The sequence below is a fragment of the Aulostomus chinensis genome, chromosome 10 (assembly GCF_037954235.1).
Source record: "Aulostomus chinensis isolate RoL2024-O1b breed Wild chromosome 10, RoL_Achi_v1.0, whole genome shotgun sequence".
NCBI classification, from domain to species: domain Eukaryota; kingdom Metazoa; phylum Chordata; class Actinopteri; order Syngnathiformes; family Aulostomidae; genus Aulostomus; species Aulostomus chinensis.
Window position 1 is genome coordinate 13,036,953 of NC_141329.1, and position 19,198 is coordinate 13,056,150.

Consider the following 19,198-nt stretch of genomic DNA (forward strand, 5'->3'; position numbering starts at 1 on the left):
TTAGGATAAAAACAGCCTGCAACTTGAGTTTGAATCCTCAAACCTAGATTTACTCCAGCCAGAGAAGCAACCATAATGACAGCCCATCTCCCTCTGAGTTCTATTTATAATGAAAAGTCTGCCACAAACATCACACTGTTTCTGAAAAGGATCATTTTAGTTTCCAGATCCATCAGACATCTTTTTAGTGATGTCTGTGTTAACTTGGGAAGGATGATCTTATTATATTGGAGTGAAAATGGATTCAAACATGGAAGGTTCCCATAAACCCATGGATCATTTCCCCCCTTCACTTCCTGACAATCAACTTATCGAAACCTCCCAGTGTGATTTAGTGAAATATAGTTAAACTGTCTTTTACATGCAATGCCGCCCTTTCCGAGACACAGAGAATGTGCTGTGCTGCGCACATGTTGTGCAAATGCATTTATGCATAAATGATGCACTATCATGCGCGCCCCCAAGTGTACTATGCAAGTACTACTCCTATACATGTCAAGTCATGTCGTTGTGAGGAAAGACAGGAGGTCTCTCATCCCTATCTATCGCAAGCACTGCTGCAACAATGATGGCAAGTAAACAGTGGATCAATCACCAGACAGGCAGTAGTGCAGGTGAAGAGACAGAGTCAAAGCAACAGTTCGAACCCGTTGCAAACAAAAGGAAAAAAACCAAAAACAAAACGAGGAACCTCCAGCTCCACTCAAAGATATGCATGTTATGAAAGGTAAATATGCAAAACTTTGGCACTAGTATGCACTGCATATCACAACATGAAGAGGTCCAGTCTATGTAGTCAGGTTGCTGGATGCTGCATTCTGTAGTCACCTCTGAGGAACAGAAGTGATATATTGACTAGCTGGCAGAAATATAGTTAAATGTTATACCCTGAAGTTACTTTATTGAAGACAGCAACTGCTGTTGAAATTGTTTGTTCGTAGATTGATAGGCTAATTCATTACATTCTGGAGGGACTCAGAGTAGAGCCGCTGCTCCTCCATGTCAAGAGGAGTCACTTGAGGTGGTTCGGGCATCTGGTTAGGATGCCTCCTGAATGCCTCCCTCAGGAGGTTTTCCAGGCATGTCTGACCGGGAGGAGGCCTCGAGGCCGACCCAGGACACACTGGAGGGATTATATCTCTCGGCTGGCCGGGGAACGCCTCGGGATTCCCCTGGAAGAGCTGGTGGAAGTGGCTGGGGAGAGGACAGTCAGGGCTTCCTTGCTGAGACTGCTGCCCCCACAACTTGGACCAACCGGATAAAGCGGAGTAGGAGGACGATGACGACGATGACTTACACAATTACACAGATGGTCGGTTGTTGGATGGGATGGCGCCCTTCTGGGGATCCTTCCTGATCAGGACTGTCCTGCCCTGGTTTAGCCACTCTGGGTGCATCCTATCCCTTAGCAGCTGGTTCATCTGTGCTGCAAGGTGTTCACTGAGTGCAGTTAGCTTCTTCAGCAAGTACGTTTGGATCATATGGGGGCCCTGTGCTTTCCAGCTCTTCATCTTTGACACTCTGTCTTGGATGTCTGCCATTGAGATGGTTACTGGTTCTTGTTCTGGGGGTTTCTGTGGTCAGTTCTCAGGTCCACTAGCCATTGCACATCTGTGTTGTGTGATGCTTCTCTTTCCCATATGCCCTTCCAGTACTTTTCTATCTCAGCTCTTGGTGGGTCTGTTTGGTTGGTTTTTTCCCCTGCCACTGAGAGTACACTTTGGCTGGGTCAGTGGAGAACATCTTGTTCATTCTCCTGGCCTCTACCTCCTTGGTGTATCTCTTCAGTCGGGTGGTCAGAGCCTTTGTTTGACAGATTAAAGTGGTATGTATGTACTAGTATGGGTAACTTGGTGTATTTTCGGGGCACACCTTTATCCACCATGTTTCCTCGTTACAGCTCAACTAGCTGGCGAATTTCTCTCCTTGTTAGTTTTATTTTGGCCTCTATCCTTCTCTTCTATGTAGTGTATTGTTCTTATGCTTCATGTTCATGTCTAACTTGTACCCTAGAATCTCCAGGATTACTGTACCGTGCATCAGCTAGGTGGCATCTGTGATGGTTGCTGTTGGTATTGTATTCAGCGCAGCATTCACATCGACTAGATCTTCTGAGGTTACTTGACGACTCAGGTTCGGATTCATTGGAGGTTCCAGGATTCTTGTTGGTTCACGATCTTCCTTCTTAGGTCAGCAGCTCTTGTACTGAGGATGTTTGTATCTATTGGGGCTTGGTATCCAATCTCAGTTTGTGGGGGTGATGAGGACATCCCCCCGTTGGCCTGACATCCTGTCTCCCCCTTGCCGTAGTATTATTGTTGTATCTCAATCTCTAGGGTGCTCCGACTCCTCCATGTCACGCTCCAGAGCAACCCCACAGAGAGTGAAGTAGCAAGTGGTACTTAAAAGCCAACAACGCAAAACAGAGCAGTTTGCCACAATGGTAAGTTTATAATAATTTGTTTTTGAAATAAAAAAAACCCCAACTTAATCAGTGTCCCATTTCCTATGACGTGCCCCGTTATGTCTGTCAAGCATCACTAATATCATCAGTCGAGCGTGACATGATATGTTAGCAAGCTAATGAAAGTTAGGATAACCTAGCTTCAATATGAGCTACCTTGCTAAACTATTTAACCGAGTCAGTGACGGCACCATGAATGATGGAACGGTAAAGATACATTACCTGAAATTAATATTACGCTCACTCAGGCAGCTGCATGCTACCAGACTAGATAAGACTGGAGCAAATTAGGATGATGCTTTGTCGCTGTACAAAAACCATCGTGGGCTGCATTTATTTTCAGCATTGTGTTCAGGACTGTATTTTTTGACTTGTGGCATTGAGGAGGAAAAGCGTTTCTGGTCGAAGTTTTAACTTCATGGAGGAAAGAAAATCTGCATGCACGTTGAGAGGACATCGGAGAGGCACATTTCAAATCCTGATTTCCCAGAGACTTTACTGAAACTGTTTATCCACCTGCCTATTAGCTACAGATATACACTTACTGACCTCTTAATTAGACACTGTGGAATGTAATGCACACCAATAACAGACCTACCATGAATTCTACTTCAATAAATGTATTACGTTGTAAATGTTGACAGTGCCAGAGAGACTTCTTTATGTTTACTGAGATGATAGTGGGTGTTTCCCTTAAATTTAAATCTTCGTAACAAGTGTGTGGAACTAAATTTAAGCCATCAAATGCAGGTATTTTGTCTTTTTTATATGATGAGTGTAAAAGATTTAATTGGCCGATATATCGATATCTTGAAATCGGCTTCGACTACCACCATAAATATCTATGTCTATATCTATCTATCTATCTAAAGCACCACTGCACTACCACAGAGCCTGCTACATATAGCATAGTAAGGGTGAAAGTTGTCTGCATAATATTATTCAGAAAAATATTCATTAATTTAATTACACCTTTAGTGATAGTAACAGACGCTCATTAAGTGTAGGCCTTGAATCTTGACTGAAGTGACTGAGCTGACTTGACTGGAATCAAGTTTTCATAACATAGAACAAAACATCACTGAAAGCTTTTTGGCAGGGAGAGTTCATTCTTATGTTCACTCACACACACACACACACACACACACACACACACACACACACACACACACACACACACACACACGCACACACAAACATACACACACGCACATGCTACTTGTTAACCCGGTGAGCTGCTCGGTCTTCTATAAACCTGCAGCAGGATGTTTTTCATTTTCTCCATATAGCTAAATAATAAAGAGCTAATGAAGCACAATGGGGAGAAATGCTAAAACAGCAACAAAACAATATGCTGCTGCTTAAAAAAATTACAAAAAAATAAAGCTCACACGTAAACATCTGTGACCTGCTTAGCAGAGAGGAGGGAGGGAGTAGAAGAACCAGAATAAAAATTTGGCAATATGTAAGCATACAAACCTTGGTATTGATACAGAGAAAGATTGATGGACACATAAGAATTACACACACATCCACATAAAGAGAAAGAAAGACAGAGAAAGCACCTGCTCGCTGTGTGATAACCCCAAACACACTTTCATCAGCCAACAGCTTTGATCCCCCACATGCCCGACACTCTCTTTCTGAACACGCTCAGACTGCTCATAGACCGCACTCATGAATACTTTATGATAGAAATCTGAACATTTCTGAAGTTTTCAAGCACTGCGGATAAATAGGAGATGAGGCAGAAGAAGGAGAGGGAGTGAGAAAAGAGCTCAGAGGAGACGGAGGGGGAAGCAGAGGGAGAGGGAGAGTTTCATACCTCCTATATCTATTTCTGTTGCAAACTAAGGAGCTCCATGTGAGGGAGACTTGGGTCAGCTGGGTGTCTCCAATTCCTGGTCACGCTTTATTTGTCGTTATGTGGTCACTAATCCATCTTATAACCAGTTTTCAGTGAGCTCTTCAGCTTCTGACTCCTGCTCATATTGTGGAGGTACTGTGTGTTACAAAGTTGGCACCTTGCATTGCAGCTTCTGGCAAGTGGGTAGGAATGTGTGTGTGTGTGTGTGTGTGTGTGTGTGTGTGTGTGTGTGTGTGTGTGTGTGTGTGTGTGTGTGTGTGTGTGTGTGAGTGAGACTGAAGGTGAATGAGCTGCAAAGCACTCCAAGTGGTCAGTAGACTAAAAAAGCGACACATTAATGCAGTCCATTAAGCATATTGCATTACAGGTTGAATGTTACTGATACATACTCAGACCATTTAACTTTCTTTCTTGCCAACTTCTAGCTGGATGTAATTATCAAATATTATTGGGGTGTTTTTTTCTTATGAAAGCTCATTGCATTCAACTCTGAAAAATAAATCCTGCTGTTTTTCTGAATTAATTAGGCAATTAAGCTTTTTAAAAAAATGACAATCATATTTCATTCATTAAGAAAACTGAACAAAACATTTTTTTTCATTAAAGAATCATATTGGTAATTAAGGATAAACAGGACAGATTATTTTGTGTATGAAAAATCATCTTGTTACAGAGGAACAGGGGGATTTACTTTCTCAGGTGAATGCACTTCACTTATGTACAGATACAATAGATTTCTAGGATAATTAAGTTTATTAAATAATTGAGGGTGTTACTTCTGTTAACTAATACACTGAACCCCAAAATGATTTTATAATAATTTGTTAATGACCTACTTAAAAAAAAATGTCATAAGGAAAAGTCTCAATTTAATGATTTTATTGATTTTTTCTCAATTTTCTCAATTTTACTTTCTGTTGTGGCCCAAGTTGATGGTGCAACTGAACAACTTTACACACCTTTAAAGGATTAGCTGGTGTCTCATAGCACACACAGTGAGGGTAATTATTAGCTACTTAAGAGCAAGGGACAGAGCACACTTTTGTGTTGGTAACTAGAGGAGGGTTAAAAATGTCTATATACGGATATTTTATCTACATTTGTAGGAAAGATTATCGATACATAAATCCCAGTATCAATCTTTTAAAATGCATTAGATTTTACCCATTTATTTTTTTGATCTTGTTTGCCCCTTTAGTCTCTCGTGATTTAGTGCCTGGTGCAACGTTATTGCAGTCAGATGATCAGATCTCGCGAGATCCAGGCCATGTGCCTCCCATCAGAGAACAACAAGATGGCGGAAGCGCAACTTTAATCTCCGGCAAATTTAAGAGACGATGTCTGGCAGCACTTCGGCTTTAAGAAGCAAGAAAACTGTGCCCAACTTGACAAAAATAACACTGTGTGCATAATGTGCAAAGTAGAGGTTAAGTACAACAGAAATACAAGTAATCACTGGAGCCATTTGACTAGGCATCACCAAGAGTACACTCAACAACCAGGAAACTACAAGTCACTGCAACAACCCTCGCTGGAGAAAGCACTTGGGATGAAGTTTCCATCCACGTCTCCATGTGCAGAGAACATCACTTCAGCTCTGGCAATTTGTATCTGCAAGGATCTCAGACCGTCCTGTGTGGTAGAAAATGTAGGCCTCAGACACCTCGTCCAGACACTGGAACCACGCTATGTGCTACCCACACGGAAACAACTGAGTCAAGTCACAATCTCAAAGATGTACAGAGAAGCTAAAAACAACTGAGTCAAGTCACAATCTCAAAGATGTACAGAGAAGCTAAAAACAACTGAGTCAAGTCACAATCTCAAAGATGTACAGAGAAGTTAAAAACAACTGGGTCAAGTCACAATCTCAAAGATGTACAGAGATGTTAAAAACAACTGAGTCAAGTCACAATCTCAAAGATGTACAGAGAAGCTAAAAACAACTGAGTCAAGTCACAATCTCAAAGATGTACAGAGAAGTTAAAAACAACTGGGTCAAGTCACAATCTCAAAGATGTACAGAGATGTTAAAAACAACTGAGTCAAGTCACAATCTCAAAGATGTACAGAGAAGTTAAAAACAACTGAGTCAAGCCACAATCTCAAAGATGTACAGAGAAGTTAAAAACAACGTCGCAACTGCAATGAAATCGGCAGAGAGAGCTGCCATCACTTGCGACAGCTGGACAAGCAGAGCTATGATTCCTACTTGACCATCACCTCTCATTACATTGACAGTAACTGGTCCCTCATGTCCCACGTTTTACAAACGCGGGCGATTGAAGCTTGCCACACCACGAGTCATCCTGCTGAGCTGCTGACGGTTTGAGGAAGTCTAAGTTGCCCTTTTGTTTTGAATGACAGTCGGTCATATATTTAAATAAAAAGTGCATGAAGTTGTATAAATATTTTTTAATGGTCAGTTCTCAATGTAAATATTAATATTTAATGATGCAGCAGGTTAGAGGGTTACTTTTACAATTGAATTGATAGCATTAGTCCTTTGAGAATCTCTTCCATTACCAAAGCAAAATTGGTATTGTAACTAAAATATTGTATATTGTATCGAATCGTATCGGAAATCGTATCGACTTGGGACCTAGTGTATCGAAATCGTATCGTATCGGGAGGTCAGTGGTGATACCCAGCTCTATTGGTAACACAACCGAACTTTGTTATATGCTTCATGGAGGTTTCATATTCGGTATTTTCAAATTTGAAAAAAATATTCCATTGTACCCTTTTGTCATTGCTATCTGGGATAAATGTGCGCCTAATGTAATTGCGCAAGTTTGTCCCATTTCTACAGCAATTGAAAATGCAGTACTCATTATTTTGTACTTTATCCAGAGCTACACCATGAATGTGGAGCAGTATTTGGCCAAATCCAGTAGCAATAATGGATCACACTGGTGACATTTCATGAGCCATAAGCCTGCAGAACATAGGACCAGTGACATTGATAAAGGAGACAACAATATCAGCCATATTCCAATTTAAGCAAGCATAGATGTTTAACTGAAAGACTGATTGAGATTATGATTTTGCTTGGTCTGTTTGTGTCTTACTTTCTTTCTAGTAGGAGAAATGGTAATGCCTAACTTCCCACACCCTTAATCGTTGTCACCTGCTCTTCATCGGTTTTCCCTCCACAATTTACTCAGTCAAACTTCGGAGTGCCAGGCCATCTTCGTACCTCTCTTTCTAATGATCCACACATTTGGCAAATGATTTCCTCCTGGTTACTGATCTCCTTCTTTTGTTTTCATTCTGCCTCCAGCCTTGTGATTTTCTGGTCTGACTTCCTGCCTAATGAACCTTGTTTTGATTGGTAAAGACTTCGTAAGTATCTATTTGCTCTCAGTGTGACGTCTTGCAATTGAGTCCTCACACTGTTGGTAATAGTGGCACAGTATTTTTTTTTTTTGTAAAGAACAAAAGAAAATATTTGAAGACCACTAATATAGTGAATTTTGTGTTATTGGCATAGCAGTGACCGAACCCGTGAGAGGTAATAACAAGACAGACATTTGATTGTCCATCAGCGTAAAGTTCGGTTTGACAAGAATGAACCGCAAAATTACTGTGTGACACCCTTCAGCAAAGAAAAGTAGATAGCAGACTCTATGTGTGTTTGAGGATGTGTGTGCGTGTGTATGTGTGCGTGTGTGTGTGTGTGTGTGTCCTCACTGTCTCACGGTCCAGTTGCTTGTTGACCTTGATGATCCCGCTGAGTGGGTCAATGAAGAACTGGTTGTCTCGATCCCCACTCACAATGGAGTAGAGGATGGCTCCGTTCAGCTGGCTGTCCATATCCTCTGCAACCAGCTGCACCACACACACACACACACACAGACACACACACACACACACACACACACACACACACACACACACACACACACACACACACACACACACACACGCACACACATATCCACAGATGGTATCACATATTTTAACCAGTACTATCCCAAACAAATACACTTTATACAAACTGCAAAGATTATGTTTCATCCCTAAAATCCAGATCCTAAATATGATCCACAAATATCTTTTCTGATCCAAATCTCAGGTTTCCATGGCAACATGGACTCTGATGTTCACTTGTGTAACTGAATCTTTGAAGCTTTGGCATCTAATATAAAGCTCAGGTTATTCAGTTGATCCAAACTTTACCTAAAAGCACACATTTTTCAGATGATAAGTGTGTGTGTGTGTGTGTGTGTGTGTGTGTGTGTGTGTGTGTGTGTGTGTGTGTGTGTATGCTAAAGCCTCTGAGCTGAAACTAGACTGTCTTTGATGATGAATGCCATAGCAGTCCTCGATTTTCCTAAAACACCATGCTGAACTGAATCCATCTACCTTGCAGTGGTAGAGTTCATTAGCTAAATCAGACTGGTGACATGACAGGAGTTAGTTTAATATATAGAGTTTGTGGTAAGACTGGGAGAAGACTGGAAGAAGACTGAGACTAATGGTTTTGCTTACGATGGAAGCAATGACTTAACTATGATATATATTTACAATTCCTGATGAAATTCAATTCATAGATGTATGTGCATATATTTCAGTGCCTTTGCATATAGATTTAGAACAACATATTTGCAAGATTAACAATTACATCATCTATTTTCCATACCACTTTCTCTGTTGGCCTGCAGTATCTGACAGACAGCCACTGAACAGCATTAACATGAGACCATTACTTTTTTTTCTGAGGAAAAGGTTTTTAGGGATAAGTGATCCACCAAATGGAACAATGAGTGACCTAAATTTCTGCACCATATTATTATGTTGTAAGAGTAAATCCTTACATGCACATAAGCGCACGAAGAAAATGATACAAAAGTTAGCAGACATGTCTACAGGGTCTCTTTCTCTTTCTCTTTCTGACCCCTTATTTCCAGACATCCCTCTTCTGTCGCAATCTGATCAATCAGCATGTACAATAAAACAAATACACCACAGTGCAATTCCATCCATTGTCTTCCGCTTAAGCCTACATTAAGGGTTGCGGGGGGGGCTGGAGCCTATCCCAGCATCAACGGGCAAGAGGTAGGGTACACCCTGGACAGGTCACCAGTCCACATAGAGAGACAAACAACCATTCACATGCACAGTCATACCTACGGTCAATTTAGAGTGTCCAGTCAGCCTTGTCCCCAGAGAGAACCCACACAGGTACGGGGAGAACATGCAAACTCCCGTGCCTGAGCCGGGATTCGAACCCGGAACCTTCTTGCTGTGAAGCCACAGTGCTAACCACTGCACCACCGTGCAGCCCACAGTGCAATTCAGTAAAAAAAATACAACAATATAGGTGTGGGTTTTACAGAAGGCCTGCCATGATTAATAGTAATTCCAAAAATTCAAAGTGCTCAGAAAAGGTTTGCCTTCGTTCACTTTTATCGCTGGAATTGGCGAATTATATCTTACAGAAAACTACATAGTTTTGATTTGGATATTTCTTGTATGAAGGAACTACTGTATGTGTTGGATAAATGGTACAGTAGGAAGCTTCACGAAAACATGGGGATTTATCTCTTTTTTCCTCTTTTGTACAGATAGTAAATATTCAAATCATATTTGTATACTTGGGCGGCACAGTGGTGCAGTGGTCAGCACTGTCACCTCACAGCAAGACGGTTCCAGGTTCGAGTCCCGGCTCAGGCACGGAGTCTTTCTGTGTGGAGTCTGCATGTTCTCCCTGTTCCTGTGTGGGTTCTCTCTGGTACTCCAGCTTCCTCCCACCATCCAAAGACATCAAGAGGGGACGAGGCTGATTGATACTCTAAATTGACTGTAGGTGTGACTGTGAGTGTGAATGGTTGTCTGTCTATGTGTGTTGACCCTGTGATGGACTGGTGACATGTCCAGGGTGAACCCTGCCTCTCGCCTGAAGGCTGATGGGATAGGATCCTGCCCCCCGCAATCCTTAACAGGAGATGCTGAAGAAAATGGATGGATGGATATTTGTATAGTCATTAAGAGCACATTTTAAGCATATTAGTGGCGCTATCAAGATCAGGTTATCAAAAATATTTAGTAATTAGCCCGTTTGGACCATGAACATACTATCAAATTTGCATATTTAGACATTAAAATGTAAAATGTTAGGACTGACTGGATAAGTCAACCCTGACTCTGACCAACACATACCTGAACTACAGCCTCTCCAATGGTGGCGTCTTCTGACACCACTGCAGTGTAGAGGTCGCGGCTGAACATAGGGGCATTGTCATTGACATCTGTCAAGTTTATGTTCACGGTAGTTATGGCACTCAATGGAGGTGTGCCGCCATCACGAGCCTCCAGTGTCAAGAAGTAGTCCCTGCACGTCTCGTAGTCCAGTGACTGGGCAACCACGATGGCACCTGAGGAAGAAGGGCACAGACACACACGCATTTGAAAAAATAATACTGCTAGGCTTATAATAAATATATGTTTTATCTCATACAGATAAAAGATCCTTGATATTTTTTGTCATATGAAATTGGTCATTTCTAGTATATATACCCTTTATAGATATGTGTATCAAACATATTTACATTAATTTATTAAATCCTCTTGAATATATGAGCCAAAAAATCCACAAACCTATCCAACAAAAAACAAATGAACATAAAGAATTCCCTCAAAGGAACATGCCAACTATTTGAATTTTTGGCAAATCCATTTATTTGCCATCTTTCGAAAAGCCAAACCAGATGATAGAATTCTTTCCTAAATGAGTGCAGTAATTTGATGTAGCGCCTAAAACTCTGGCACAAAACATCATGTTTGTGATGCCTTGAAGAGAGCCTGATGGGAATAATTATGGCCCACTTTGTAAGGAGAAGGATGGACAGGATAAGGAAGATTATTTTTAGAAAAAACAGTGAGACTATGATCCTGATCTGTTTGAACCAGAATACACGGAGGAGGAACTGCAGGCTTTGGAAGATGGGCAGTTAAGATATAGCAATGTTACATAGCCCATCCACTACCATTCATTGTCTTAACTAGCAGTCAGATGGTTTCTGTGAGTCTCATTCTTCTCATGCAAACATGGAGTAGAAAAGGGTATCTGTCTTCTTTGCTGGCTCTTGAGAGGACAGCAAGTTAATGTGGTCTTTTAAATAAGATGTACATAAAAAAGAAAAAAATAATATACCATGCACATTCCTTATTTTCAATTTATGTACAATAAGATTATATGTATCCATTCTTTGAAGACATTTACAAATCCAAAATCTGATTCTAGGGACTAGGCATACAAGGTACCTAAAGAATGGAATAGAGCTCAGAAATACTAAATAGTAATACATGCCACAATATGAGAGTCTGTATTGCTGTAATATCTGAGAATATGTTATATTTGTGTCAAGTGTGAATAAAAGTTATAACTGGTTTAGCAAACTCACCTGTCAGTGGATGAATATGAAACTTGCCGTGCTCGTTCCCTGATCGGATACTGTAAGTTATCTCAGCATTGGTCCCAATGTCCTTGCTGGCAGCATAAACTGTGAGAACCTTGGTACCGACTCCCACATCCTCAGGGATTGTCACCAGCTGATCACGGCGCTCAAATACTGGCGGATTGTCATTAATGTCCAGCACAGTGATTGTAACATTGACCAGTGAAAAGAGGGGCAGTGGCGAACCCTGATCAGATGCACGAACTGTTATCTGATAGGCTGGCTGGACTTCACGATCGAGGATTCGTTCAAGGATCACAATGCCTGTGGACTTGTCGATGGAGAAGGAACTTCCAGCAGAGTCAGCCAAAGAGTAGACAACCATACGCCCAGGACCAGCTGCATGGACACACACATTAGACATTAAACACTCTCTGTCAAATGCTTGTCAAATCATCTGAGAGACATTATACTTTGTAACACATACATTGTTAACCTCCTACATTTCATTAGCTACGCTCCCTGTTACATCAGGTTGCAGCCAACAGTAGACACACACATACAGAGTCAGTTTTGGATGAAAATCTTGCCAGCAAACTAGCTGTGAAATAGTATTTCCTGTTTGTCTATGAATAATATTTGTCCATTATCAGAATAGGTAGAAAACTCAAAAGGGATTATACCTTGAATGAATTATAGTGGTAGTAACACTATGAATAGTAAAATAATTACCTTCGTCAGGGTCTATGGCTTGGATGCGGGTGAGCAAGGCTTTGGTGGCAGTGTCTTCATACACACTGGCAGTGTACTGTGGCAATGTGAAGATGGGTGGGTTGTCGTTCACATCTGTCACTGCTAACTGCACCTCTGCCCGGCACCAACGCCCCCCACCATCAGTTGCCTGGGCAACAAGCTGGTAGCTGGGCATCATCTCCCGGTCCAGAGTCACAGATGACTTGACCTCACCTGAACAGGTTATGTAAAACATTTAAAGATGAAGTCAAACAGGGGGATGAAAGTAAGCCAGGAACATCAGTGTGTTTATCTGTGTTAGCAATATGATAAGCTGATGACTCACTGCACTCCTTATACCTTACTGGATTGTTTTTTATTTTAAACACAGTCAGGCAACAAAGCCAATGTAGCAGGGGTTGTTATAAGAAAAATGTACTGTTATGTTTGGTTTTGTTTTTGTTTTTTTTCACAGCCATAGTGTCTTCCTACCGGTGTCTGGGTCCATACTGAAGTCCTGGGATCCAGGGCCATGTAAGGAGTATTGCATCCAGGCATTACCGCCCACATCTGCATCTATGGCTCCAACCCTCAGTAACACACTGTTCACTGGAAGGTCCTCTGGAACGGAGGCTGTATACACAGCCTGCATACACACATGCACATACACATCATTGGAATGAAACGCCACTTTGAAATACTGATCTAGCTTTGAAAATATATCTAAAAGAAAATGCACCAAGTAAATGAAGATAGTGGCATATGGCTGTGGTACTCCCCTGGTAGTCCTATCTATCATTTGGAAGAGAAAAAGTGCTTCTTTCTCACCTGGTCACAGATAGGGCTGTTATCGTTAGTGTCCTTCACTGTCACCTCCACCATTGCTTGGGTAACAAAAAGACCATCGCTTGCGGTGACATTGATGATGTAGAAGTTGCGTTCTTCCCTGTCCAGTGGCCCCTTCACATACATCTTCCATTCACCCTGAACCAGACCCAGCGCAAACACACCACGATAGTTTCCTCCTGGACAGCACACAGACAAAGTAGAGAAGAGAAGGAGAAGACTTAGCATTTGAATATTCTGCTGCCCCCAGCAGATCAGACTATGGCAAAAAAATCAAGCAAATCCCCTGAATTCATTATCACAGTAAATTTACAAGATTTCATAAATTTAAATTGTGCTTTTTTAGATGGTAGCAGAGACCATAAATGTTGAAGTTTGTAACACGTATGGCATGCCATTTTACTAAATACATTTATGATGATTTATATGAGTTTGGCATCATATTAATCATTATCATTCTACTTAAATCATGCCAAGGGCTGTCTTCAAGACCTACAGCCAACTATGGCGTGCTGGGCAGTCGGTGCTCGAAACAACATAACCAATCCAAGACCACCTGAACACTACAGCGCCAATACTGAACAATACAACACAACACAACACAACAAAAAACAGCGGAAGAGTGGACAGACCTTAAAAAAACTAAGGACAAAATTTAAAAAATGATAATAAGATGTGATCAAACAGAGAAATCACACATGGGAGTCATTTTACACCACTCAAATACAACAAAACACAAAAAACATGGAGTATTTGGGCTTATAAATACAAACCCCAGTGTTAGGCTCGAGTGAAAATTGGATATAAGTGCAATATAAATGTAGTAAGTAAGCAAACTCTACAACCAATAAAGTGAATACAGAAATGGAAAGTGATAAAAGGGAAAAAAAAGGTTGTATTTACATCAGCACAAATTAATGAAACTCAGTATACTTCTTCTATTCTGGGAGTTTTACATATCAACACCCAATCTGCACAGGAAGTGCAGACATTTCCCTGAAAACAGATGTCTGGTTTCCACCATAGTATTCCAACACACAACAGAATACAAGATTGGTCACTACTTGCGTAGCTCCTCACATGTTTTTGAACATCTGGACTTTTCTTTGGACCCCCCCATGAATGTATATGCATGATTTTACCATTCTGTGCTCTTCCTGCAGGCAGAATGAGCTGTTATTGTACATACTGTACCTGCTAGTTACATCTTACTGCAACCACAGCAAATATCTGTATGTATATCTAACTGTGTGTCTTTTACTCGTTTAACCCAAAAACCCAATAATGTGCTCACGTATCTAACGTCAAGCCTTGCATACACATTGCTGGTGCTTAGTGAAAGTACAGTGTAAAACTTGAGGGTTTGGGGCCTGAGCTAACCCACTTAGATGAGAGAGCTTTTTAAAAAGCTATTGGGATGACAAAGTAAGAACGCTTTGATGTTGTCTGTCTCTATGACGTGATCAAAGCAGCCAGAGATCAAAGATGATGGAATGGTAGATAGAATCTGGACACTGAATGACTGAGATCAAAGTCAGAGACTGTCAGGGGGTTTTGATGTCACATAACCCATGGTCTCAAAGCAAAAACAATGTGCAAAAGATAAGAGTGTGGCATGCAGCCACTCAAACAACTAGTGCATGGGATAACGTGTAGAAGTAATGTCCAGGACAAAGAGATCACGATCACAAAATGTCAGAACCCCAAGATCAACGGGCAATGCACTTGTATAAAATGAAAAAATTAAAATCTCAGCAGCCATATAATATTTCCTATTCAACCCTTACAGCAGGAAAATAAGTATTGAACACATCACCATTTTTCTCAGTAAGTATATTTCTTAAGGTGCTACTGACATGAAATTTTCACCAGATATTGGTATCATAATTACAAAGCAATCCTGCCCCTTGTCAGTGCGAATGAATATCAGCTGATTCAGTTCCAACTGATGGCCTATAAACAGATGTCTCATTGCCAAGGTGTCACACAAGAAACATTTCATGATGGTAAAAGGAAAGTGTTCTCGCAAAATCGCCACAACCTTGTTGCAAAACATACTGATGGCATTAGTTACTGGAGGATTAGTGCAGCAGTAGTGCAGTAATCATGCGACTATCCTCTTAAACGGAGAGTTGTCTTTTTAATTTCGTTGTACCGTGAGTACAATGACAATAACGCATTCCGAATAATTGAAGGAAGGATGTGTCATGTACCGAGACATTCTTGATAAAAATCTGCTGCCATCTACCAGGATGATGAAGATGAAACTAGGGTGGACATTACAGCAAGACAACAATCCCAAACAAACAGCCAAGGATACCTTCACTTGGTTTCAGAGAAAGAAGCTAAGGCTGCTAGAATGGCCCAGCCGATTGCCTTATTTGAATTTAAAGGAAAATTAAAGGAAAGAAGTAAAAATCAGAGTTCATAGAAGAGGCCTGTGGAACTTTCAAGATTTGAAGACTGTTTGTGCGCAAGAATGGCTCAAAATCACACCTGAGCAATGCATCCCACTAGTTTCTCCATACAAGAGGTGTTGAAGCTGCTGTTACAAACAAAGGCTTTTGTACAAAGTATTGAATAAATAAATGTGTTCAATACTTTTCCCCTGTCATTCTATTTTATTACACATAACTTATGGACATCTAAGGTTTGATTTCTTTCCATGTGTGGGTTGCATGAGTTGTTACTGACTTTTGGTGAAAATTTTATTTCAATAGAAATATATTTATTGAGAATAATGGTGACATGTTCAATGTTTATTTTACCCACCATTGAGTCATCATGTTACCAGGCTCAATTAATATATCTACTGAAAGTAGAGGAAATCACTGTTCAAAATACTGACGTAGCTGTTGATTCACTGAAACATACCAGCAAAATACAACATTTTCAAAAAGAAGAGAGAATTTAAATCAAACATCTTCATTTCCAGCTGGTTACAGAAATATTAGTATCAACTGAACTAAGATTACATTTTCACCCTATCTTTCTTGATGCTCCGTCTTTATTCACTGCTGCGACGTATCTTGAGTAACATCAACTTGTTTATCACTTAGAAGACAGGTCATTTTTCAGGTTTTTCATAGCTCATTTGCTTACTTTTCCCCTTTCCAAATATATTATTATCTCTCTTTCTCTTTTCTCTCTCTATGTCTCTATCTCTATTTCTGTCTCTCTCTATCTGTCTCTTGGCTGTCAAGTGTAGGGTCACATTACTCACGTCTGTCATTTGCTCCAACTGTTTGGCTGATATTCATTGCAAAGCCGTTAGGGAAAGGAAATCATCCATATTAAAAGTCCTTCATTAGCTCTCTTATCCCCTGTCCCATGGTAGTGCTCTGTCTTGGTCTCCTGGGAAGTTCCAATTTCATTAGTACCTTACCAAACATATTATCGATGAAACCATAGCATTCATCCCGCCTTTCCATCACTTTCGTTGTATGCCTTGATCCTTTGTTTTTCATAGCCCAATGAACAGCTCAAATAACAATTTCCCTCCCGCACATTTTGAGATGTTTGACATTGATATCTTTACTTCCTAGCTCACTGGTATCTGGATAACCCTATGTATTCTGCCACGTATCAAATGTAAATTAGTTGTGTGGTTAAAGAGGTAAAAAGATCAAATGGTCACCGCAGCTCTACTCAAATGTGCTGCAGCCTTTAACATGTTTTCTACTGTGTTGTTAAATACTTCTTTGACCTTTGCAGAGATGTAACTGTGTAAATGTCAAGCTGTTCGGCTATGAAAAATATTGTCCAATTTTAATGCCCTTTCTCAGACTAACTTGGAATTCTGGCCTGCATGCACACATTCTTTGGAGGCAACCACCAAATACAAGTTAATTATGGACTGACTCCAGCCTTTAATTTAGTGGAAAACTTGTCTCCTAGTGTTTATTCATGGCTGTGACAGTTGTTTGGAGACATAGAGAACAAATAAGTCTGATTCACTTTTGAAAGCGAAACACAAGACACACAGTGTCTTAGATTTTCCACATATGAATTTATGAAGTGGAAATGGCAGGTGGGGAGGAGAATGATTGTGTTTTATTCCATGAGAGACCTTCCGTTTTACCAGTGAATGTAGCATAAATCCTGTCCTCAATTCCTAACCTTGACCAAGATTTTAAACCATGATGTAATATCTGTTCATTTCCCTTTAAAACCAATGTTCCCTTCCATCGATATATAGGTCAGCTGATATATTGGTCTATCATGGACCTATTACAAATATGTTGTGCATGGATGGGGTTTATTTTCAATTCAGCACAAAAAATATTACTTTATTAGTTGCACATATTAGTAATCTGTGATTTTTTCCCCTCTAAAATTTGTATTTGGCTCAAATATCCAATATCAGTCAAGCTCTAGACTTGTCCATCGTTCACACCAGGAAATAATGTTGCGATACAGTAAATGCAACAACAGTACTCACCAGTGATGTGGTAGCTGACTTGTCGGTTCACAGCAGAACTGTCATCATCTCTGGTATTCAGCACAGCTACTACTTCGCCTGGTGGGTCACTCTCCTGAACTGACCCAAAGTAGTGTTGCTCCAAGAACCTGGGGGGATTATCATTGATGTCCGACACTGCAACTGTCACAGTGGTGGTGCTGGAAAGAGATAAAGTTTCCCCAAGATCTGAGGCTACCACTGTGAATGTGTAGGATGGATTGGACTCATGGTCAAGGTTTTTGCGAGTGGAAATCCAGCCTGTGTTACTATCTATGCTGAAGGTGCCAACTAGTGTATCTGAATCACCTTCTGACTGAATTAATGCCCCCAGACTGTAGGTTACTTGGCCATTGGCTGCTGAGTCTGGGTCTAGTGCTTTGACTTGGATGATTCTGGTTCCAACCGGCATTCCCTCCATGACTGTGGCTTCATAGGAGTTGGCCTCAAAGGCTGGTTTGTTGTCATTTAGATCCAACACTTTGACTTCAACATCAACAGAGGTCACAGAATCGAGTTTAGCCTGCTGTACAGTAGCAGTGACTTTGAAGTGGTATTCTGAAATAACCTCATGGTCCAGGGGCTTCTCAAGCTTGATAACACCTGTATCCTTTTCCACCACGAACACCGCATCTTGGTTGTTTTCTCCATTTTCTCCATTAACCAGGGCAAAGGTAGCAGAAAGTGGGGCATATCCAGGAGGATTGTTTAGGCGTACTGTTCCCATAGCTGAGCCTATGGGGATGTCCTCTGGCATGGTAAATATATACTGATGCTGGCTGAAAGAAGGAATGAATGCATCTGGGGATAGAACATGGATGTAGACAGACACCAGAGAGTGTCGTACCGGATTTCCTCCATCAACAGCTTTCACAAAAAAAGAAAGCACAGAATTTCGCAAGTGGCTGAAGCTGCCTTTAGTCACCATCCAACCATTGTCAGGGTCTATCTCCAGAATGTCAACCACGGGGACGTGTGCCTCACTGTAGAGGGAATATGTCACTTTGGCATTGGTGCTATCATCAGGATCACCAGCCTGAATCTGTGTCACCAAAAACCCTTTAGCCACATCAGATTTGACAGAGGCTCTGTATTCCGTTGCACTGAAATGAGGTATATTATCATTTTCATCCAAAAGAGTAACTTGAACAGTACAGTAAGAAACTCGTCCACCAGAGTCTTGGGCTGCCACTGTCAACACTATGTCTTTATTTGCAGGGTCTTCACGATCAAGCTTTTCTACTGTGGTGATTTGACCGCTCGCATCAATGCTGAACTGATCTTTGCCCACATCATTTACGAAGGAATACATAATGTGGCCAAAGTCTCCGGGGTCTGCATCCGTTGCCTTCACCTGGAATGCAAGAACATGAGCATTTTACAGTCACAGGACTGAGTCATTGATGTTGGCATGGAAATATTCAATC

General features: G+C 41.0%; 1 protein-coding gene across 5 annotated transcripts in view; it reads right to left on the reverse strand.

The window, feature by feature from the left end:
- Window positions 1–19,198, reverse strand: part of fat3a (FAT atypical cadherin 3a) — a 214,422-nt gene that overhangs the window by 27,236 nt on the left and 167,988 nt on the right. For all 5 annotated transcript variants that reach the window (XM_086216110.1, XM_086216108.1, XM_086216109.1 and 2 more), the window contains 7 exons: window positions 17,754–19,125; window positions 13,295–13,491; window positions 12,959–13,112; window positions 12,467–12,700; window positions 11,741–12,133; window positions 10,497–10,711; window positions 8,025–8,162 (listed from right to left, as the gene is read on the reverse strand). In XM_086216110.1, coding sequence (XP_086072236.1) covers window positions 8,025–8,162; window positions 10,497–10,711; window positions 11,741–12,133; window positions 12,467–12,700; window positions 12,959–13,112; window positions 13,295–13,491; window positions 17,754–19,125 — 2,703 coding nt within the window. The remainder of the gene's footprint in view (window positions 1–8,024; window positions 8,163–10,496; window positions 10,712–11,740; window positions 12,134–12,466; window positions 12,701–12,958; window positions 13,113–13,294; window positions 13,492–17,753; window positions 19,126–19,198) is intronic.